The 24643-nt window shown below is 42.0% G+C and overlaps 1 protein-coding gene across 1 annotated transcript in view; it reads left to right on the forward strand.

Moving 5' to 3' along the window:
- Window positions 1-24643, forward strand: part of LOC124595091 — a gene marked incomplete at its 5' end in the record, with an annotated part of 177884 nt that overhangs the window by 137857 nt on the left and 15384 nt on the right. The window contains 8 exons of the mRNA XM_047133680.1: window positions 15066-15166; window positions 15419-15535; window positions 19650-19800; window positions 20675-20836; window positions 21815-21970; window positions 22247-22342; window positions 22431-22560; window positions 23601-23755. Of these exons, the coding sequence (XP_046989636.1) occupies window positions 15066-15166; window positions 15419-15535; window positions 19650-19800; window positions 20675-20836; window positions 21815-21970; window positions 22247-22342; window positions 22431-22560; window positions 23601-23755 (1068 nt within the window). The remainder of the gene's footprint in view (window positions 1-15065; window positions 15167-15418; window positions 15536-19649; window positions 19801-20674; window positions 20837-21814; window positions 21971-22246; window positions 22343-22430; window positions 22561-23600; window positions 23756-24643) is intronic.

The raw sequence follows: 24643 nt of genomic DNA on the forward strand, positions 1-24643 counted from the left end.
AAAGTCTATTAATTACACCTTGTGTGTAAGTTACATGTTGTGTATAAAATTCAGTCATGGAAAGGAGGAGGAGGAGATCAGGGTTTAACGTCCCGTCGACAACGTCATCATTAGAGACGGAGCACAAGCTCGGATTGGGGAAGAATACGGAAGTAAATCGCCCGTGCCCTTTCGAAGAAACCATCCCATCATTTGACATAAGCGATTTCGGGAAATCACGGAAAACCTAAATCAAGATGGCCGGACGCGTGTTTGAACCGCCGTCCTCCCGAATGCTAGTCTTACTATTATTTAAATTCATTCTCAGAAGATTATTTTGTCACGTTAACCGATGCGATTTCATAGGCCCCGTTGTCGAAAATGTCACATTTTACATCAGACGTTTTGGTAGACACCTCATATATCCGTTATGTGGTACATATCTGTGAGAAAACATATATGTATGCAGTTGAAGCTATTTTGCCAGTAGATGATGTATATCTGCAAAGAATTTCGGTAGCTATTTTCGACGGCATACAGCAGTGAAAGAGTTTTCATTATAGAAGGAAATGGAAACAGTGAGCGGAATTTACCGATAAAGCTTAGTTCGTATTGTCGTAGTTGTTGTAGCTGGATCCGACACACGTTTTGATGCAGTTCTAATAAGATCCGAATTGCAGATGTTTACGAAGTTTCGTCTACGCTGCGAGTTATGTCAGAAAAGGCAGTTGCTCTTCCAAAACATTCAGAGCCAAGTTACAATCCTTTGATTTATAGGCATGTGACATTCTCTTAAGCTTGTGCGTATGTAAGGCAAATTACGAGTTTGTCGTTCTAGATGTGCCTACTGTTCTGTAGATGGAAGTACATATTTTTTTCTGCTATTACAAGAAAGCTTCTTCGTTTATTACGCCAACCGAAGCTTCTATGGACTCTTTGAATTATGCTGAAGTATTACTAGTATTCTTCTGTAGAAATTTTGTCCCCCGGTTGACATCTTTTCTGATACTTACTATGCATCACATCATTTATTTTCTTTCTGTTTCATTCGTTTACCCCCCCCCCCCCCCTTCTTCTGTGGTAAGATACAGGCAAATCTTCGCTGCTGCAGTATACCGAAGTCAGATGACAAACTCGGGCTCCAGCATACGATTGCAATCACAGCATACCATGCAGGGCTCCTTCAGGGTAGGAAGCGAGACGGCAGCCCTTGTATCTTCCTCGGGCCCCTGTTGCCGCAGAAAGCCTTGTGTGATGGATGTTCACGCATTCACCGTGTGCAGAGCCGCCCTTCGTCTTCGTCGACGTATCCTAGAGCCTTGTCGCGACGCTGATTTTCGATACTGGAAAGTTTTCTTATTTCTGGCGAAGCCCTGCCTCTGAGCCTGTCGGAACGAAGGCAGGCAAAACAGCAGAGGGAGACCAGCCCCTGAACTCTGAATCTGCATACCAAAGACGAGCGGCTGCGATGTGACAGCAGAGGAGAACCCTGCGAATTTGGTGGTCACTTATCACTTCTTTAGCATAGGACGGGGAAAGCTGGGCACTTCATCTCGAAACGATAGTTCTTTCGGTGTGCAATTAGGTATAAATCATCTCCGACTTCCTCGTCCTAGAGGAAAACCGTTCTTGCAGATCACACAGCACAACTATCAGCAAGAACAATAGGTCATTTGTCGTCATATTTTATAAGTTTTAGTGTGAAATTGAAGGTGGAGGGGGGGAGGGGAGCAGAAAAGAAAGGGAAGGGATTACTGATGTCAGTTGCGCAGTGGTTAACGCACTTGCCGGGTAATCAGGAGATCCCGGGTTCGCGTCCCGGTCCGGTACACGTTTCCACTCGTCGCTGCTGATCTCGCGTAATGTTCCGATGCTGCTAACATCGGTAATCCCTTTCCTTTCCTTTCTCCCTCCCCTCCCCTCCCCCCCCCCCCCTCAGCCTTCTGTTTACCCTTTCCTTTCCCCCTCCCCTTCCCTCACCCCACTCCTCAGCCTTAAATTTACATATAAAGTATTACAGCTGCGGATACCACGTGTTGTGTGATCTTTCGGGCATTCATGTAATTTGGTGTGAAATGCCCCGTCAGTCCGAAAAGCTTCGAGACTGGATTACTTAAAAATAAGAGAAACGTTGAGATGGTGGTTTTAATCCTTCAGGTGTTCCACATAGTCTGACTCCACTTGAGTGCACTTGAGTATAACGATTGTCCATTCATGTGAAACTCTCAGAAAAGTCTTTCTCTGGAATATTATTCAACTCCCACGTCACATTGGCTAAAATATCGATTGTGTCGTCAAAGCGTAGACCCTTCTTAGGAATTTCTGCATTTTATCGTTTGTTGTATATCCGTTTCGATAAATGGTTCAAATGGCTCTAAGCTCTATGGGAATGAATCATGAAGTCATCAGTCCCCCAGACTTAGAAATACTTAAACTTAACTAACCTAAGGACAACACACGCATCCATGCCCGAGGCAGGATTCCTGCGACCGTAGCAGCAGTGCGGTTCCATACTTAAGCTGTTTCGATAAAACTCAGTATTTTCAGTCATGAAGAATTTTTTTGCCAAAAAGGAGTTCTCCTTGATTTGTAATTCAATCATGTCGCGACGGGAGTCAACGCATCGTTGTTTTTGTTCGGGAGTCAAGATGTGGGGAACAAATTTTGCTCGCCCTCTTTACTTCTGCGGAACATTCTGGAGAACGTGTGGTACAGATTTGCTCCATTGCGATATGCAGCACGTCCACTACTTAACATTCTCTGCTCACAACTGTCTGATCGAATGCACATCTGTTGTTTACACTTGTTAGTTCAAGCTGCCATCGTAGTTACTGCGCTGACGTCGCTTATACGCCAGGAATGAAAAAAATCTGAGACCATTTTGGACGGAAAGTATACATCTGAAGCGAAGTGGGTTTATAGCGTTCGGTCCGGTTATCACATGAATGAATAATACTAATGAAAATTTAGACAGGAAAGAAGCTTGTATTTAAAGAATCAATTGACCATTGCTAACTTCTATTCATTCGTATTGATAGTATGGCGAATAGCTGACTGTGCTCATTTTAAGGGGCATGGGCAGGAGGCCCGTCTGTGCATCGTGTTATTAAAGTAACTGTACATAATACAACGCGTATATTATGCAACAAATATTGTGGAAACATGGATTGCCGGCCGGTGCGGCCGAGCGGCTCTAGGCGCTTCAGCCTGGAACCGCGCGACCGGTACGGTCGCAGGTTCGAATCCTGCCTCGGACATGGATGTGCGTGTTGTCCTTAGGTTAGTTGGGTTTAAGTAGTTCTAAGTTCTAGGGGACTGATGACCTCAGATGATAAGTCCCATAGTGCTCAGAGCCATTTGAACAATTTTTGAAACATGGATTAAACACGTTGAAGATGGTGTAAGCATTGTATTAAGTACTTTTTATCGTATCACGTTGCACATATCAGCCAATACAAGTATTTTCACAAAAATGATAAAGATCAAAATTCAAAGAGTTGGTAGCTTTTTAAAGATTTCAGTATTTTTCCTTAATTGAAGTACTATTCTTCAGATGCATAAGTATCTTGTACTACACACTTTCTAGAGTAGGCTACGTTCTTCCCCAGGGTTCAAGCTATGTCCGTGTCAAATTTCATTTAATCGAAGTCGGTACAGCGGGTTAGTAGTGAAAACGTAACAGGCAGAGCTACAACTCTCAGTCCCCCAGCGGAGAAAATCTCCGATCTGGCCTGGAATCCAACCCGGGCCCCCCACATGGCATTCTGCCGGCAGTACTGACCATTCAACTACGAAGCTGTCCATTTATAATATGAGTATGGGTAAAATTTTCAATTAAAATATCTTTTCCGTGATTCGACTTTGATGAAATAAAGCCTTTACCATGCCCCAAGCTGTGCTCAAGTTGAAACGTCCTGGTAGATTGAAACTGTGTGTCGGACCGAGAGTCGAACCCTTGATCCTTGCCTTTCGCACGTAAGTGCTCTACCAACTGAGCTACCCAAGCGCGACTCAGGAATGAACTTCCTCCAGTACCTCTTCTCCTACCATTCAAACTTCACAGAAGCTTCCAAGACTAGCACTACTGGAAGAAAGGATATTGCGCAGACATTGCTTAGTCACTGTCTGGGGAACGTTTACAGAATGAAATTTTCACTCTGCAGCGGAGTGTGTACTAACGTGAAACTTCCTGGCAGGTTAATTTACCTGTGAAAACTCCGTGAAATAAATTAGCGCGTTCAAACCAATAGGCATATACGATGGTTTTAGATAAAACTGTAAATCACGATATCTTTTTTTTTCTGTGATCCGATTCTTATGAAATAAAACCTACACGATGCCCCAAGCTATGTTTAAATTACCTGTGAAAACCCCCTCAAAATTTGCCTAGTAACTGTAGAGATTAGCGTGTTGAAACAGAGAAATACATACGACTGCTTTAGACAAAACTTTAAATCTCTATATTTTTTCAGTGATCAAATACTGATGAACTAAATCATATACCTTGCTCCAAGCTATGCTCTAGCTACCTGCGAAAACCCCATGAAAATTGGTCTAGTAGTTTTGGTAAATGGAAATGCCGTGTGGCTAGGGCCTCCCGTCGGGTAGGCCGTTCGCCTGGTGCAATTCTTTGGAGTGGACGCCACTTTGGCGACTTGCGTGTGGATGGGGATGAAATGATGATGATAAAGACAACACAACACAACACCCAGTCCCTGAGCGGACAAGATCTCCGACCCAGCCGGGAATCGAATACGGGCCGTTAGGTATGACATTCCGTCACGCTGACCACTCAGCTACCAGGGGCGGACAGTAGCTTTGGTGAAGCCTCTACAGACACAACAGTTTTACAGATTTATTATTACTATAGATTAGTAGAAGGGCCTCTGCTGCCGAAACGCACCGTGGCAAATGTAATGCATTGCGAATACATAGAAAGAAGGATCCTTTATTGTATGATTATATGATAGCGGAACAAACACTGGTAGCAGTTACTTCTGTAAAATATCTGGGGGTATGCGTGCGGAACGATTTGAAGTGGAATGATCATATAAAATTAATTGTTGGTAAGGCGGGTACCAGGTTGAGATTCATTGGGAGAGTGCTTAGAAAATGTAGTCCATCAACAAAGGAGGTGGCTTACAAAACACTCGTTCGACCTATACTTGAGGATTGCTCATCAGTGTGGGATCCGTACCAGATCGGTCTGACGGAGGAGATAGAGAAGATCCAAAGAAGAGCGGCGCGTTTCGTCACAGGGTTATTTGGTAACCGTGATAGTGTTACGGAGATGTTTAATAAACTCAAGTGGCAGACTCTGCAAGAGAGGCGCTCTGCATCGCGGTGTAGCTTGCTCGCCAGGTTTCGAGAGGGTGCGTTTCTGGATGAGGTATCGAATATATTGCTTCCCCCTACTTATACCTCCCGAGGAGATCACGAATGTAAAATTAGAGAGATTAGAGCGCGCACGGAGGCTTTCAGACAGTCGTTCTTCCCGCGAACCATATGCGACTGGAACAGGAAAGGGAGGTAATGACAGTGGCACGTAAAGTGCCCTCCGCCACACACCGTTGGGTGGCTTGCGGAGTATAAATGTAGATGTAGATGTAGATTAAACGACAAACGTTATTAACCTTGACACAAGAAGCGAAGTGTACTTTTGTATAAAAGTCTCGAGATAGTCATAAACTTCATCCAGACTCATAGAACGTGAGTAAATGTAAGTTTGAATTATCTGTGTTACCGCCCGCCCGCCCGTGTGTGTGTGTGTGTGTGTGTGTGTGTGTGTGTGTGTGTGTGTGTGTCTCCTTGAAACACCGCGTCTAATTCGCGCATGCGCACCCAGAAGCACTGGACTGCAAGCACATTTGCCCTGGAGCTACTTGCAGCGGCGGCGGCGGCCTTAGAGCCCACGGTCTGCAACGCACGAGCCTAGGAGCCTGGGAAGCGGGGTTGAACCGGCTGGCACCTGCCACGCTGCATCCACCTTGAACCGTCCGCTTTACGAGCGCCCTTTACGAGTGTTTTGTCTGGCTGCGAGCGTTCACCCGCGCCGCGGGGCGAATCCTGCCAGGCGCAACAGAACGCCGCCGACGGCCTGCCAAGGAGGGGTTGGGTAGGGGGGGGGGGAGGGAGGCTGCGTTTTGGCGGCATCTTTCGTTCCGGAGGGCGCGCGAGACCGTTGGCGGCGTCACTCTTTGAAGAATGCGCGACCCGAACGAAAGGAAAGATTTCTGCCGGAAACACTCCGCCAGGCGACCCAACCAGTGCCATTATCTTCGGAAAGACATGGCAAATGGCCACAAAAAAAAAAAAAAAAAAAAAAAAAAAAAAAAAAAAAAAAAAAAAAAACTGAACACTGGTCGGAATTTTGAGAGGAAGCCTTCACATTCCATGCTCTATCATAGCTTAAGCTGCTGAATTTTAACAAATCTCTAAAAGACAGTGTATTTCTGGAGGCGTCCCTACCCGGAGGTGCAATGGATACGGGCTCCAAGAGGAAGGACGGGGGTGGGGGAGGGAGGAGTGTACCGAAGACCGAGCTCGATGCATCACTAAACTATTTGTTAATTTGTACCCAATGGTAATATCAGCTGCGGGCGCCTAGTTCGTACCCATACTCCTGCGATGGATAGACCACAGCTGGCCGCTGTGACCGAGCGGTTCTAGGCGCTTCAGTCTGGAACCGCGCTGCTGCTACGGTCGCAGGTTCGAATCTTGCCTCGGGCATGGATGTGTGTGGTTCCTTAGGTTAGTTAGGTTTAGGGGACTGATGTCCTTAGATGTTAGAAGTTCCATATTGATTAGAGCCAGTTGATAGACCACAGCCTTCACTGTGTACTTTCGTCGTCCAAATGCGATTTAACACTACACTGAGACACGCGAAGATACAATGTTTTGTTCAGGGGGAGAATAACCGTTGTTCCGTCTTGATTTGTCCTGACAAGGACACTCATAGATAAATTCTCTTGCAGAAGGTGTCAGTTCTTTCAACGTCATCTCCAAGTGTTACTGTGTAGCAGCAAATTCGTGGAAGAATTAAGTGGTATTAAACCGTCAGATTCCAGCATCTAGGAATCACCCTGGATTGGTCCTTGACATTCAAACAACAGTGTATTGAGTCACCTAAAAAACTTTTCTCAAAATTGAATCTACACTGTCCAGTCACATGTCAGATGTCTAGATACTCACCTTTTGCAGCCGGCCGCAGTGGCCGAGCGGTTCTATGCCGGAACCTCTTGACCGCTACGGTCGCAGGTTCGAATCCTGCCTCGGGCACGGATGTGTGTGTGGTCCTTAGGTTAGTTAGGTTTAAGTAGTTCTAAGTTCTAGGGGACTGATGACCTTCAGCAGTTAAGTCCCTTTTGCAGCGAGACAAGCAGAGAGAGAGAGAGACATTGGGGTTCGGGGAGGTACCGACCGGGAGCAGCTGCGCTAGTTTCCTCGGTTGAGGATCCATGGCGCGTGTAGCCCGTCGAGATGGATCCACACATTCTTGATTGGGTTTAAATCCGGTGAGTCTGGTGGCCTGGGGAGTACAGTCAACTCATCCTGGTATTCTTCGTACCATGCACGTGTACTGCGAGCTGTGGGACACGTTGCGTTGTCCTGATGGTAGAACCCATCGCACCGAGGAAAAACATTCGCTCAGTTTTCGTACTGCGACAATAACTGCACTGTTACCCGCATCCCTCGACACGATTTGTATTACTCCACTGCTGGTGCTGCCACCTACCGTCTGTGAGTGGTTATTGTACGTTGAAACCGAACATACACGGTGGTTTCATTAATGTAACTGGACCATGTACTTGGAAAGATTACTGGATGCGGTTGGGATGTGACGCCAATACTCTATGCTCTGCTGCTCTCGATCTTGGGTATTCTGGTGGTGGATATTGGACTCCTGTTGTGGGAAAACAACGCCCTCACAACAGAGACTGATGTGCAGCAGAATGAAGCCCTGAGCCGCTTGGGATTAGCCGAGCGGTCTCAGGCGCCGCTGTCATGGACTGTGCGGCTGGTCCTGGCGGAGGTTCGAGTCCTCCCTCGGGCATGGGTGTGTGTGTGTGTGTGTGTGTGTGTGTTTGTCCTTACGATAATTTCTGTTAAGTAGTGTGTAAGCTTAGGGACTGATGACCTTAGCAGTTAAGTCCCATAAGATTTCACTTCAGTGCTACTAATAGAACTACTTGTTATCATGCGAATCGGCAACCGTTATGGTCCGAGGGGCCAAATATTATGTGCTCGTTGGTAATGACAAATGGGTGAAAGGTGGGCAGAGGGATCTGTCGCCGTAGGAATTTTAAATAAATATATTTTATTCAACCCGTTGCTGACGAACTATTGCACTGTTGATAATCTGTGCCAGCCGTGGGTAGCTGTAAACCGAGACCTGGCAAGGTTGTGCATCAGTGTACACTAAATGTTTGCCAGTAGATCTAGCTATCAACAGCTCGGTGTAAAGGTCGGCATCAACTAGCAACGCGGAACTAATCTCGAACACAGGTGCCCAGATCTTATAATACTGTTCTGGCAGTCTTCTTGGTCGGCCCCTGAAGGTTCTTAATTTGTCAGTGCATACTGTTGATGGCAATGTTCAAAGCGACGGTCGCAGCGCCCACAGGAAACTTCATCGAGGCACCGGCTCCGGCAGTATCGATAAGCTACGATACTGCACTACTCCCATTCAGTGGTTACCTGTCCTGGGTAGTATTGCTCTGCGATGTCTGAGAAGGACGGCAGCTAAGTCAAACTTACTCAAGAAGATCACTTCTCAAACGAACTCTCCCTTGTACGACGGCCTACCAGGTCCACCAACAACACGTCTGAAATCACGCAAACCAACCTGGGCTTATTTATAAGGTACCAGTTCTATTGGCATAAGATCCAAGTGAAGACAACGCTGGTACGAACGTCCACACAACAACGGCAAGTTTCGACAAAGAAGGTTGACGGATTCAATTAACTGCATCAAACATGGTCGAGGCTGAACGGGATTAGGAAGAGTCAACGGAGGGTTGGTTAAACCTTGAAGAAGTGGGGTTTCTGTGCATATGTTGACTGCGACTGCGGAATAGAGGAGCAAACAATAGAGCATTCATGGGAGCTGTCACAGATTGTTGTTATATCTGCCCCCCCCCCCAAGTCCAGACCCCGCTCCCAAAGTAAGAGCAGCGTGATCATGGACCCCAACCCTCTTGTATCCGCCCCCGTGATGGACTTCCGAACCTGCTTATTCTACTCCATAACTGGAACGTTTCCGTTTTGCCGTATGGAAGCTAAAGCTTACACAGAAACTTGACAAAAAGTCGTTTTTGATGGAGACGGAAAGGTCGTTAAGCCTGCGAATTAACTGCGATGTGATTCGAACGCTTCCGATTCCCGGGGTGGGGACTCTCAATACACAAAATAACACACCAGACGTGGGAAATAGGTCGCCCCCCTCAATAGAGCATTCGGTGGGAGCTGTCACAGGTTGTTGTTGTTATATCTGCCCCAGTGTCTGTGTTTTATCCGGTAAGAAGCCTGCGACGATGAACGCTTGTTAACAGGGTAAGCGGTGCATAGGCGTGCGCGAGGACAACGTCTTCCTCTGATGTCATGGCTGTTTCCTGCAGTACGAGCGTGGTGGCACAAAGAGTGCAGAGGGCTGCTTTTTTATTTGTCGCAGCTTGCTGACTCAACGTAGGCGGATGCTGGAGATGTGGGACATGAGCCAAAAACTGCTTCGTTAAAAGTCTCGGCCGTCGTAAAACAAGAAGATTGGTTCCCTTGTCCAGTAGAGAGCAGCTAATACTGATCTGTACCTATAGACTGGAAAATTGCTCGAGTCACACCAGTACCCAAAAAGCCTATATCACTGACGTCGATTTGCAGTTGGATTTTGGAACATATACTGTATTCGAACATAATGAAGTACTTCGAAGAAAGCGATTTATTGACACATAGCCAGCACGGTTTCAGAAAATATCGTTCTTGTGAAACACAACTAGCTCTTTATACTCATGAAGTAATAAATTTTATCGACAGGGGATGTCAAATTGATTCCATATCTTTAGATTTCCAGAAGGCTTTCGACACCGTTCCTCACAAGCGTCTTCTAACCAAACTGCGTGCCTACGGAGTATCGCCTCAGTTGTGCGACTGGATTAGTGGTTTCCTGTCAGAAAGGTCACAGTTCGTGGTAATAGACGGAATGTCATCGAGTAAAACAGAAGTAATATCCGGTGTGCCCCAAGGAACTGTTATAGGCCCTCTATTGTTCCTGATCTATGTTAACGACATAGGAGACAATCTGAGTAGCCGTCTTAGATTGTTGCAGATGATGCTGTCATTTACCGTCTTGTAAAGTCATCAGATGATCGAAACGACTTGAAAAACGATTTAGATATCTGTATGGCGCGAAAAGTGGCAATTGACCGTGAATAAGGAAATGTGTAAAGTTATTCACATGGGTACTAAAAGAAATCAGCTAAATTTCGATTACGCTATAAGCCACACAAATCGGAAGGGTATAAATTCAACTAAATACTTAGGGATTACAATTACAAAAGAACCTAAATTGGAACGCTCACGTAGCTAATATTGTGGGTAGGGCAAACCAAAGACTGCGACTCATTGGCAGAACACTTAGAAGGTGCAACAGGTCTACCAAAGAGACTGCTTACACTACGCTTGTCCGCCCTATTATGGAGTATTGCTGTGCGGTGCGGGATCCGCATCAGGTGGGACTGACGGATGACATCGAAAAAGTACAAAAAGGGCAGCTCGTTTTGCATTATCACGAAATACGGGAAATAGTGTCACAGACATGATACGTGAATTGGAGTAGCAATCATTAAAACAAAGTCGTTTTTCGTTGCGACGGGATCTTCTCATAAAATGTCAATCATCAGTTTTCTCCTCCGATTGCGAAAACATTCTGTTGGCACCCACCTACATAGGGAGAAATGATCATCACGATAAAATAAGAGAAATCAGGGCTCGCACAGAAAAATTTAAGTGCTCGTTTCTCCCGCGTGCCGTTCGATAGTGGAACGGTAGACAGACAGCTTCAAGGTGGTTCATTGAACCCTCTGCCAGGCACTTTATTGTGAATAGCAGAGTAATCACTTAGATGTAGATGTAGAATCTGTTTGGGTATTTTATCAAATGGGTCAAATGGCTCTGAGCACTATGGGAGTCAACTGCTGTGGTTCAAATGGCTCTGATCACTATGGGACTCAACTGCTGTGGTCATCAGTCCCCTAGAACTTAGAGCTAATTAAACCTAACTAACCTAAGGACATCACACACATCCATGCCCGAGGCAGGATTCGAACCTGTGACCGTAGCAGTCGCACGGTTCCTGACTGCTTGCCTAGAACCGCGAGACAACTGCTGTGGTCATCAGTCCCCTAGAACTTAGAGCTACTTAAACCTAACTAACCTAAGGACGTCACACACACCCATGCCCGAGGCAGGATTCGAACCTGCGACCGTAGCAGCAGCGCGGCTCCGGACTGGAGCGCCTAGAACCGCACGGCCACCGCGGCCGGCGGTATTTTATCCTCTGAGTATGTTTGGTAATGTACGAAGAAGTCAGCGGATCACCCAGCCTTTTTTAAGAGTGGTAAAAGGTTAATACCGCCTATAAAGTGAAAACAAATTTATTTTATTTACATATTTTAAAAAATGTAAGTGCAATATACAGCTTATTAGGGGTGATCAAAAAGTCTCCGTTCGAAGGACGTACAGTCCAGAATCGGTATGTCTATCACGCGAAATCGCCGTGAGCATTGGGATAACCATCTCACCGACGCAACGGGTCGAAGATACGTATTTGGTAAAACACCGTGACCTGCTGTGTGATGAAGTCAGCAACTGCGGGCTGCACATCTTGGTCCTGCAGGACTCTTCGACCCTTCAAGGCCTTTTTTAAGGAACCGAAGGCGTGATAATCGCATAAGGAGAGACCAGGACTATAGAGCGTGCTCGAGTGCCTCCCTCTCGTGTTGGCGTAACTTCTGCCTTACATTTGCGGTACGGAGACGTGCGTTATGATGAAGCAGCAGCATCCAGACTCGACGAACCATTCCTCAACGGTAGTTTTCGACAGATATGCCGCCGCATACACATTCTTCACTCTACGACGGACGTCTACAGGTATTTGTCCTTCGGCAGTACGTTGATCCTGTTTGGACGAAGCATTTGGTAATAATGCCGCCATAGTACACATTTCCGCATTTACCGCCCGCGCGTCTCAAAGACACGAACGCCACACCAACCTCTTGCTTACATGTCGCTGCGTACAATAAAGTGCGAAAAGGCAAGGGATAGTGATACGCACGTATATAGATGGTGGTACCATTGGGTACACAAGGTATAAAAGGACAGAGCTGTCATAGATTGGGGCCATACGACAGGAATTAACAAACTCCGAACGCGGAGCGGCAGTTGGAGCTACATGGATGGGGCATTCCATTTCAGAAATCGTTAGGGAAGTCAATATTCCGAGATACACAGTGTCAGGAGTGTGCCGAGAATACCACATTGCACACGTTACCCCTCACCATGGACGATGCAGTGACCGACGGCCTTCACTTAACGACAGAGAGCAGCGGCGTTTGCGTAGAGGTGACAGTGCTAACAGACAAGCAACACTGCTTGCAGTAACGCAGAAGTCAATGTATCCATTACGACAATGCTGCGAAATTTGACGTTAATGGGCTATTACAGCAGACGACCGACGCGAGTGCCCTCGCTAACAGCACATCATCGCCTGCAACGCCTCTACTGGCTCGTTGACCCTAGACGGTTGGAAAACCGTGGCTAGTCAGATGAGTCCCTTTTTCAGTTGGTAAAAGCTTATGGTAGTTTCGAGTGTGGCAGACCCGACGAAGCCATGGCATGCAAGCTCATGGTGGGTCCATAATGGTGTGGGTTGTGTTTACATGGAATGGACTGCGTTCACCAGTCCATCTGAACCGCTCATTGTCTGGAAATGGTTATGTTCGGCTGCTTGGAGACCATTTACAGCCAATCATGGACTTCATGTTCCCAAACAACGATGGAATTGTCACTGGGCTACAGTTGTTCTTGATTAGTTTGAAGAACATTCTGGACAGTTCGAGCGAATTATTTAGCCATCCATTAGCTCGGTATGAACCTCTCGAACATTTGTGGGACACAATCGAGACGTCAGTTCGTGCACAAAAATCTGCACCGGCAATACTTTCGCAATTATCGAGGGCTGTAGACGCAGCATGGCTCAATATGTCTGCACTACGCCGTGCAAAAGAAAGTCCAACATGATACTAGGAGGAATCGCACGACTTTTGTCACCTCGGTGTACCTACTCGCATCGAGGTCGCACTACGTTACATATACGCTGCAGCAACGCCCTCAAACTGAAACTTTTTGACCGCCTCTTATACCTCCCCCCCCCCTTTAGTATCACCGCTGTCTGCAGGGATTAAATGTCATCAACATTCAACTCAGCAACAAATAAAATTACGGATCTGACACTAATATAAGTGTCTTTGATTATTTTGACATGTTATCCCATCCCACACCCGAGGGTGCAATGGGTGTCTTAAACGCTACGGTATCTCTTTCCAGCGAGGAAGCCATTATGTACAAAGTTTGATTCAAATGTCTCTGAGCACTATGGGACTTAACATCTCAGGTCATCAGTCCCCTACACTTAGAACTACTGAAATCTAACTAACCAAAGGACAGCACACACATCCATGCCCGAGGCAGGATTCGAACCTGCGACCGTAGCAGCAGCGCGGTTCCGGACTAAAGCGCCTAGAACCGCTCGGTCACAACGGCCGGCACAAAGTTTGATTGAAATTGCTCCAGGTGTTTTAGAGTTAGGCTTTCAGGTCATTACTTTACCAACTTCACTCCATAATTTGGTTACGTGTATATAATTAGGTTACGTGAATAAAATGGCACAACTTAACCAGAGGTAGGGTTCAGTTGATAGGACACAACCTGAGACTTCAAGCAATAGTTAATTTGGTAACGGATGAAAATACGGGGGGCGGTAAAATTGTAGAGGGTAATCAAAGATTCGGCTACGTAAGCAGCTTCAAATGGATGTAGGATGCGGTAGTTATGCGGAGATGAAGAGGCCGGCACAGAGTAGACTAGCGTGGAGAACTGCATCAAACCATTCCACTCCGAATGAGATGCTGTCCTGGGTGACACCAGGAATTGTGTGGTAAAACTATTGGCAAACTAAAGCGGAATTATGAATTGTCATATTGAAGTTTTAACTGTTTTTCTGCTGAAACTCCATCTCATACCAGAGCTACCTTCTTTCACACAAAACAGCATATATTTTTCGACTATGTTTAGTGACAGTACAGCCTGTATAGGAAACTCTTATTACCATAATCTTATGCCACACGGGGTGATTCAGCTGTCGTTACCACTGGGTATTCTACGATCTACAACGGCTTCAGATACCACGTGCAAGGTTTTCTTCTTCACTCGCTCACTAAGCCCAAAGTATCTGTCCTACTGAAAAAGTTGACAGGACCTTTTTGTAAGAAATTCTATATAGTTAAATTTTGTAATAGGATACGTTTTCGCTAGAGGCTGCAGATCTCGAAGTTTTTCAAGGAAACGTTAAATTTCCAGCAAAAAGGTGCTGTTCATTTTTTCTGTAGAACTAACAGTTTGCGTGTAGCGAGCGAGAGAACATGAAAATAATGCACGAGGTTTATGAATGCGTTGTGGGTTGCATAAAACCGATCGGTAGCGGCAGATGGATCACCCTATATAACATTTCCTTACTTTTGACTTCATTGACTAAATTTAACATTCATTCATTTTCTCGGTGCTTGTGGCGACCTGTTTGATTATAAGATGGCATTAAGAGCTTCCCTACTTTTAAAAACGATTGCGTGTTTGATTATAAGCTGGTGTTAATAGCTTCTGTACCTTTACAAACAATTGAATTTACACGTACACTCCCAGATTCAATTGTGACGCGTGTGCACCATACTTGTGTACAAATTTATTCGGCTGTGTAAACTGTACATAAACGTTTCAGTTGGCGCTGTGGCGCTAATAGGGTAAAAATGTTTCTGCAGGGTTACCTGGAAAAATGGCGGTCCAGCCCAGACTGTCCTCTGACTGAGAAACAGCTCGAAGACTTGTTCAACAACATTGAGGAAATATACATGTTCAACAGGTGAGTGATATTGCACAAACATACTTAATTCACATTTTTAGTGATGTGTATTTGTATCTATATCCAGAATTTAACAGACTAGGGACAACAGCCATTCACTTTATGAAACAAGTACCGGTATACGTGACTCATTTCATTCCGTTACGAAAAGTAAAGTATACTAAACTACTGTGCTCTCGATAATCTAAGGCACTGTTACTGTACCAGTACTGCAAATCTTTCCTTATATGCCAATGTTTCTCATTTTTGCAGAGGGTTTCTTGAGGAACTAGAGCAGTGTGGATTGGATCCTGTGAAGGTGGCGCGCTGCTTTGTACGGAAAAATGCAGGTTTTTCCATCTACACTCAATACTGCACGAATTATCCAAGGTAAACCCCTTATCTTTAAACGATTGTGACACTATACCGTACTTCAGAATTCAGATTAATATGTACGTAAATACAATCTTCATTCACAAAAACAGCTCGGTTTTACATGGTGCTCAATGAAATTTCGTATCCTGTGAAGGCATCTCCGGGTGCCGTGATTTTTACAGCATTTCTAAGAGACTTCTGTTACTGCAAAACAGCTGTAGATGGAAGGCTCTGTTGTTTCAAAACTTGTCATTTGTTGTTTTCTAAACAGTGGCCGTTGACAAACTAGTAGAGTATTTCTGGTTTGTGTATAGCACAGAACAAAATATAAAAGTGCATCCACACTATACCTTTTTGTGTTCTTCTTTGCGCATGCGCATTAATTTTCAACAGCGCAACTACGCATGCGCGTTTGTGCATGTATAATTTCCTGGAAACAGAAGCCGCGCGTAAGGGGCCTTCGGCGGGAATCTTTGCGATTTTTAGTAGACGATAGGAAGCTGGGTCCCATATGTGTTTGATAGTGTAGTCTGTTGAGGTTACGCTGTAAAGCGATTCTTTGTAATAACGTCTGTTGACTCCAAAGGAAGCACGCTCAAGTTTGTAGATGATTCCAGACAAAGAAAATAGTCTTGTGGAATGCTGCTTGCGAAGATTATTTGAATAAAAGTCCGAGGTATATTGACCTGAGCGTCACGTGACGGATAAAAAGTCCCCGATCATATTTTTGTAAAGAATAAGATACCGCATCTTTCAAAGAAGGAAAACTGTGGACGAATATTCACGCTATGGTGACTTAAAGCACAACAATTGAGGATCCTGACATGTGAACAAAGGAAGTTATGAGGTGTGTGTAGCTCCTCAACAAAGTAGTTACTGAAAATAGAAATGAATTACACTGATGATGCAAAAAGACACGAAACTGAAAAACGCAACCTCCGTTCTAATGGATTCTGGCGTCCATGAAATTTCCAAATTTGTCGAGTCTGAGGATGTTAATCTACATATCATATTTCATGATTAAATTACATATGACGCATTAAAAGTAAATGAACCCTCATATAACGACTAAGAACTTCTCTTAATTATTTCTCAGTTTCAGGAATAATCACTTTTATTTTGTATTTATTCGCGTTCCCTTGATCCAGTATTGAGAACTGCATGAACGAATCATAATTATGTATGAGAACAATATTTACAGATGATACTAGATACAAATTGTAGTATTATGTAGGAGCAAAATATGCTAATAGCTTACGCGTTTCTTACAGTGAAAAGAGCTACAAAACATTCAAATAATAAATTAAAATTATTCCACATTACAAGCTATAAGTTTCATAGAATTGAAATGATTTGTTTTGAAATGAGGACTACATAATTCAAACAAATACATAGCTACTAGGTAACAAAAGTTTATTGCTAGCCTTATCGCTGCAGTTTACCAAGAAGAAAATCTCGTTGTAGCCTCCTCATGAAATTTGCAGACAAAACGTTGTCATCACTTTGTATTTCTCGTACCTCTGTTGTTTATATACTTTACCTACAGTTGCTTTTGCATTTTTTTTTCTGTCGCATTATCATCACAATAAAGTAACACAAGCTCCCAGGCAAAGGCTGGGGTTCATAGCAGACTGCTTATTCAATAAAGCAACGTGTGGATACGAGAATGCCCATCCGTACATGTGTTTTTTCCACAAATTTTTGTGCATGCTCTTTTATTTTTGGCCGTCTGCTATTGGCAACGTGAGGACATACCTTGTTACGATACGGAATCGAACGACAGCAGCGCTCCAAGTGGCGTGGCAGTGAACTTTGAATACCAGAAAATATGACGCGATATCCGTGTCCGTAATTCAAATACACGATTCAGATGACAATATGTTTAGTTATTCTTTATGGGTCGACGTCGTAAAAAAAAGTAACGTGCGTGTCTAGAATCAAAAAGGTTTTCATGGCATTTCAAATCAATATATTCGATAAATCTCAATAAAAAGTAGGATTAACTTTTCGTAACAGAGATTCACAGTCACGTAAAATTTTGTAAATGATATCATGGTCGGCTTTTGACTGTAAATTAATTTATTTGTAGAACCCATTATTGAAATTTCGGCAGTGTGGCAGTTATGACGTCGAAATAATTCCACCATACCATATGTCAAAATCTAAAAGTCATTTGACAGGACTGGACATAGAAGCTTGTTTCATCAAAACCTTGTATCCCTCATATGATTTCTTGCGTGAAATGCACTATTTGAACTGCATGGTAGCATTATTCTGCTTGATTTTTGCTCACATCCATTAGATTGTTTGAAGTAAATTTTTTTTTTTGTGTGTGTGTGTGTGCGGGGGGGACTGACTCGCACTTGCCAACAAATCCATGCATGAACTGCCTCATTTAAACCTTCATTTGGCACACGCAAAAATATTGTGATGGACAAAATGTTAAATTACTTAAAGTAGATGTATATGGTCATGTGAACAATTTTACATGCATTGTTGCAAAATACAGCACATCATCTGCAAGTATCACTGCCCACAAAAGATGCAAGAGTGCTACAATAAAAGTACTACAATGTTGTTCCTGTGGCTGAAAAAATTGTTGCATTTTGCAGTACTGCATGTGAAAAAAAATTCATTTTTGGCACAAAGCACAGCACAGTTTTACATTTTCCTCAATTTACAGTCAACTGTCCCTGAGGGGATCATATCGTACATCATTCAGCAGCTCAGAAGCTGCTGTTACCTTCTTCTTCTTCTTTTTGTTCTTCTGCTTCTGGTCTTGTCATCCATCAAATATTCAAAGCCAGGTTTCCTCTTCCCAAGAAAGATAAGTCCTTTTGCCATGACCCAGGTAAGAATTTGCTAAAACATTTGTATAGTAACTCACCTTCAGCATTTCCTCTTTCCATTTACAAACAGTTTTTGTTGCACAACAAACAGCAGCAGCACAAAATTGAAAGAAACTGCAATATGACCTTGCACAATGTCTCCTAAAGCTGCACATTATTCTGAATCTTTTCACCAGCGACAACAGAGTGTAGCTGTATACGAGAGCTTAAACATTACTGGCATGCACCATTACCCATCCAAGGATGAAACTTGAAGCATGTAATAGAAAACAGTGTGCAAATTTGATGTTGCTTGAGACAAACATTGCCAAATAAAGGGTTAACTGTGTTGTGTTTTACTTAATTTCATTTGCATACATTTTTTGTACTTCTCACATTTACTGGAGAGTTTCGCATTAGCAGCTTCCGACAGAATTGTCATTTTTACTACAGAGTATATTCATTGGCAAGAACCAAAATCATTCAAAGAAGAATTGCATAGTCATTCCATTACAAGATGCAGTAAAGTTGAATACCAGTTCTGTCAAATGTTCTCCATTAAATGAGAGCATGTTAGAGAAAGGAAAGAATGGGAACAAACATAAAGTAGAATACAAGCAAAATATTCACATTGCATTTAAATTGAGCAGTTCACACATGGATTCTTAGGCAGGAGCAAATGTACATGAGTCCACATAACACCATGTGGCAAAACTAGCTTTTGTTTTATATGAAGCAAAAGAAAGTATGGAGTTGTTTACACCATACAATATAACATATAAAGTAAAAATCAAACAGAATATGTGCAGCATACAAAGAGTGAAAAACACTGCAGCAGTTGTAATCATGAACACACTGCAATGAAATCAGCTTCTGTTTACTGTGAGATGAAAAAAAGATGATGATGGACTGACAACCTTGTAGTGCCCCAAGTTACCCGGCACCTAACTAAGGTTGTGTTACTGGATTCGCTATATGAGTTTCAACTCCCTTTGTCACAGTGTACAGTGAATGTTTAAAGAAATAGTGTTTTGAAAGGAAATGGAAACTTCATGTGTATATTTTCACCAAATGATTTTTTGTAAAGGTCTAACTTGACAACAATGCCTCAAATCACTTTGTTCAACTTCTGGTAATTGATTACCTTTATGTTGTCATGATATGGAAATGCAAAAAGTAAACTACATATAGGCCTATATCATAATTTTAATACCCATATTTCTGTTTAGAAATTTCTGGTTGTTATAAAATTAAAAGCAATTCCTTGTTTGTACTGAAATTAAAATTTAATTATTTTGCAGAACTGTATCACTTCTGACTGAACTCATGCGCCAGGAGGACATAGTGAGGTTATTTAGAGAGAGACAGGCATCTCTACAGCACACCTTGCCACTAGGTTCCTATCTGCTGAAGCCTGTGCAAAGGATATTGAAGTACCACCTTCTGCTTCAGGTAAAAGAAATATGCTTTCTATTGACCATCAGTGCTATTGGTAATGGTTATAATGGTTATTGTCTGTGCTAATCTTTTTACTCTTTGTAGATATTATGTTTTAATTTCCACCAATATTTTAATTCTATGTGTCACATTCTAAACTATGTGGTACATTTGTCTTGAACAAGAGGAAATGGGGGAGGACATTAGTGTTAGAACAGATGATTTAGATATTCTCCTTTTGTGTAATACAACATTGTAGTAAGCGTCCAAGTCACTCTCTTCCATAAACTGGAGGAATTCTAGAAAAGTTCACCCCATTCTGATGCATTGCATACTTCCACCTCTGTGTGGATGTGCATCTGGTGGATAAGTTTGATTTTAAAATAGAATCCTAAGTTATTGTAGAGTCTGCTGCAGACTCAGACTGGTACAGATATAATAGAAATGCTTCAAGGTGTAAGTAGAATAAAGTAGTGTGTGCATTTAAAGGAAGGCTTTCACATGTAAGAATTAATAGTGATGCACTAGGTTGTCTCATTTATAACATGAAATATTTTGAACCTAAGTACTCAGTGAACAAACTGTACAGTATCAAAAAGTATGACACATGTAAATTTCTTTTTACCAGAAAGTTGTTCAACTTTATAGGTCTTAACATTGGAGCTGATTTCATGTGCTTCATTTTTATACAGTGCATATCAGTAGTAATTAGTAGCAGATTCTCTCTCTCTCTCTCTCTCTCTCTCTCTCTCTCTCTCTCTCTCTCTCTCTCTCTCTCTCTCACACACACACACACACACACACACACACACACACACACACACAAAATAACTGTAGTGTTCACTTTTAGATTATGCAAATCTTAATATAAAACAATTTTACATTACAGAATATAGTGAAGCATTATGTTTATGAAGCAGAAGGTTACAGCGATATTGTAGATGCCCTCTCAACAATGACAGGCATCGCTCATCATATCAATAATATGAAGAGACGTCATGAACATGCAGTACGAGTGCAAGAGATTCAGAGTTTACTGTACGGCTGGGAGGTGTGTAGAAATTAGTGTAGTACATTCTTATATCTACTTGTCTCTTTGTAAATTAACAGTGTGGTTAAGCACATAATACTTAAAAATTTATATAGTTACCTACGTTTAGGAGTTAAAAATATTGTGGAAGGTGTACTGTGAGGAGAGATTGCATGTACACAACTCAGTCAAATCATAATTAAATTTTGCAAATTAATTTTACTACCCCCAATATGCTAACAATATTTATGATTTCTCCTTGTTACCAGCTGTTTTCACATCTATGCACCATGTACCATTCCTGTAACTACTGTCAAAACTTCAATATAAAGTGAAATAATAATGTTCAAACCTGTACACCCACATTTTCATGACAGAATCATGAAGAGAAACTAAAAAATTAATAATCTTAATTAATAAACATTATTAACTGGTTATTGTTTTGACATAGTTTATGTATATTTATGATGGTCAATGACTATTTTTAACTTAACACAGCATATTGGAGGTCAGCCATTTATGAATTCAAGAAGTAAAACAACAACAGCCATTAATATAAAAGAACACAGTAATTTATAGTATTTTTGATTTCATGTGACTTCTGTGAATTGGCCCCACCCTGAAGAGTCTTTACACACAGACTCAAATCTTATACTACCTGTAAAAGCCCTTTTCGTCATCGATACACTATTTATTGTGTCTTCAGGAGTCTCATGCCAGTAATTACTGCAAGTCTCTTCATCTACTCTGTGGATTAAAAGTAATTACCGTTCTCCCAATTTCTTGTTTCATATGAGTTTGAAACATGCTTCTCCAACGGCAAGGCAGTGAAGTTTGATTCAGATTCAGTTGTAATTGTGTTGCAAACTGTTCTTTCCCATCATGACTACAAGAACAAGAGAGCATCAGAATAAAAACAGGAACTTCAGCAAAGCTACTAGGCTTGCTTGATGTCTGTAGTTGGGAGACTGAAGTGTTGCTTTTGTAATTTGTTTGCAGGGTGAAGATCTTACAACATTTGGTGAGCTCTGTGCTGAAGGTGCATTTAGGATGTATGGTGCAAAAGCAATGAGACATGCATTTTTGTTTGATAAAATGTTACTCATCACCAAGAAGAAAGAAGAGGGTATTCTTGGATATAAAACACACATAATGGTTAGTATGGGAATATACTAAGGTGTTTTGCACAATTATTTCCATAAATTACCACAGACATCATGAATGTTTTCACTCTTGTTTTACGTAGAAAAGATTGCATCCTTAAACTTCCAGTTTGTGCTGACTGAACATAGTTACTATAGCATATAAGGCATTCAATACCACCATTTTATTCTGCAGTCCTTTCCTTTCCACAAAACAATTCTGGACAATAAAATTAACAATAATGTTATTTGAAGACAAAACTGAAAAGCATTCATCATTGTTTTGCAGTGTTCCAATCTCATGTTGATAGAGAGTGTTCCTGGTGAACCATTTAGCTTTCATGTGATACCTTTCGACAATCCAAGACTGCAGTATACTCTACAGGTGTGTATAATCACACGATTGTTCCATTTGTATTTGCTTGAACAATATCAGCTCTTGTAAATATATAATTATGAAATCACCTTTTTAGGCCCGCAATCTGGAGCAGAAAAGAGAATGGACAATGCAGCTCAAACGTGTAATCTTAGAAAATTATAATGCTGTCATTCCATCACATGCCAGGCAGCTTGTAATGGAACTAGGTCAGAACAGAACAGATGGTAAGTATTATAAAGATGTGTACTAAATAATGTTTGCTAATTCAGTTTATTTATGCTGGAGAAGTGGTTTACAACATTGCTCATTTACAAGTTTGTGTTACAGTCTTAAGCATTGTTTTAAGCCAAGCTGAAACAAACTCAGCACAGATAGTGGAATTAACTTTGCTTTTAAGAGGTACATGGAAAGACAAAGTCACTAGCAGCATCCATGTTTGAGAATAAAAGAACTGTCAATTTGGATAAATTATTATGCCGACCTTTCCTTCTGTTACCAAAGCACAGCGCACATTTTGTACCAGCACTGATTATTTGCCTCAATTCCAAGTGGTGTTCTGCTTTTCAATGATTGTTGACTTTTCATCTAGGACTTTCGATTATCGTAATTTGATTTTAGTTAATTTTGGATTTCACAAATCGTATTGCTACAGAAGATTAAAAAGGTTATAGAGACACAAAATACAGAAATCACTTGGAATTGTGTTGTTCAGAACTGTGAGAAGAGAGTAATTAGTAGAAAATTAAAAGCAGAAAGGAAAGAAAAAAGTATCCACGGAGTCTGGATCAATAATGGAGGGATGCTGATACACCAAAACTATAAAGCAGTTAAGCGAACAGGTCACAACAAACACCTTATATTCTGTTCATTTACTCTTAATACATGGCAAGAAGAATGAAGATATTATGAAAATGTTGAGATTTTATTCATATTTAAATATTTGTTTCTATATTTTTCTTATTCAAGCATTAAAAAAAGAGTTTTTGTTCTTCTGATTCTATATTTCTCCTTCTGCATTTTTTGAAACTCTACCTGTCACGTCTTTTCACTGGACTGCTATTATAATCCAGTTTAGGTATTTATTCTCTCCTCTCTGATTGGTAATTTATTAGTCTTGCAAAAACTTACTAAAGAAAAGACATTACAAAGAAAGCTATTGTCACAGTGTTTTCATTCTTTCTCTTTGTGTTTAATCATGACATTATATAGAAACATGCTGAAGCAGCCTGTTTTTTCAGTTATTTAACATATTCTTTTATTTCAGATGAGATTATGGCAGATAAGAGTGCCCCAAAGAGACAGCATTCAGCCCCAGAATACCTAGAAAAGAGGAAGCAAGAAAATCGCCGTAAGTCAGAAACTGGATTGAGGTATCGGCTGCGCAGGAGTAGAAAATCTGACACTGGCCTCTCATCAGAGGTAAGGCAGTAGTATCCTGATGATAATGTTAATGAACATTCAGAAAGCTAGAATGCTAACAGTGTTATTGAAAATACAATAAAATATAAATCACAGTAAGAAATGCACAAATATAAAATTCCTAGTAGTAGCATAGAACTAACTTCTGATATTTTTGGAGCAGACAATGAAATGGGTATTTTTTATGTACTTTTGATAGTATATTAGTGTGTTAGACCTGATCCAGTCAATTTTGTAAGACCAGTATAGTATCAGAGATGGCATAATTCTTGACTGCTTAATTAATTTATTGTTTCAAGTATCTTGAGGACCATGCCATGTCCTGACCCATCACCAGGTGTCACCCTAACTCCAGCTTGCAAAAGCTTTTTCAGCTTTGATCAGATGAAGTGCTAGTTACTTCCATATGCTGGATTTAAATTATGCAAGAAAACACGTGTGACAGTTCTCTTGTTAACAGCATGATACAAGAGGGGAGAAAGGTGTCTTCCTTTTCTCCTCTCTACATTTCTTAAAAGTGGCTACCCTCTGATGATCTCCTGTAGACCTCATTGCACGCCCATTTTCAGCAAACAGTTCCCCTACTACATCAACATTCTGACCTTCCTTCCTTCTCTCTCTCTCTCTCTCTCTCTCTCTCTCTCTCTCTCTCTCTCTCTCTCTCTCTCTCTCTTCTCTCTCCCCCCCTCTCCCTCCCTCTCTCTCTCTCTCCCTCCCCACCCCTCTCTCCCTCCCTCCCCCCTTTCTCTTTCTCCCTCCCCTTTTCCAAATACACAGTTTCCACTAATTTAGCTTTTGCTATGGTGTTTACACATTTGGAATTCATCCTTTTTTTACATGTGTATTCTTTTAAGTCATTTTTACAGTATCAATGAAATCATTATGTTT

The sequence above is a fragment of the Schistocerca americana genome, chromosome 2 (assembly GCF_021461395.2).
Source record: "Schistocerca americana isolate TAMUIC-IGC-003095 chromosome 2, iqSchAmer2.1, whole genome shotgun sequence".
In the NCBI taxonomy this organism is placed as follows: Eukaryota; Metazoa; Arthropoda; class Insecta; order Orthoptera; family Acrididae; genus Schistocerca; species Schistocerca americana.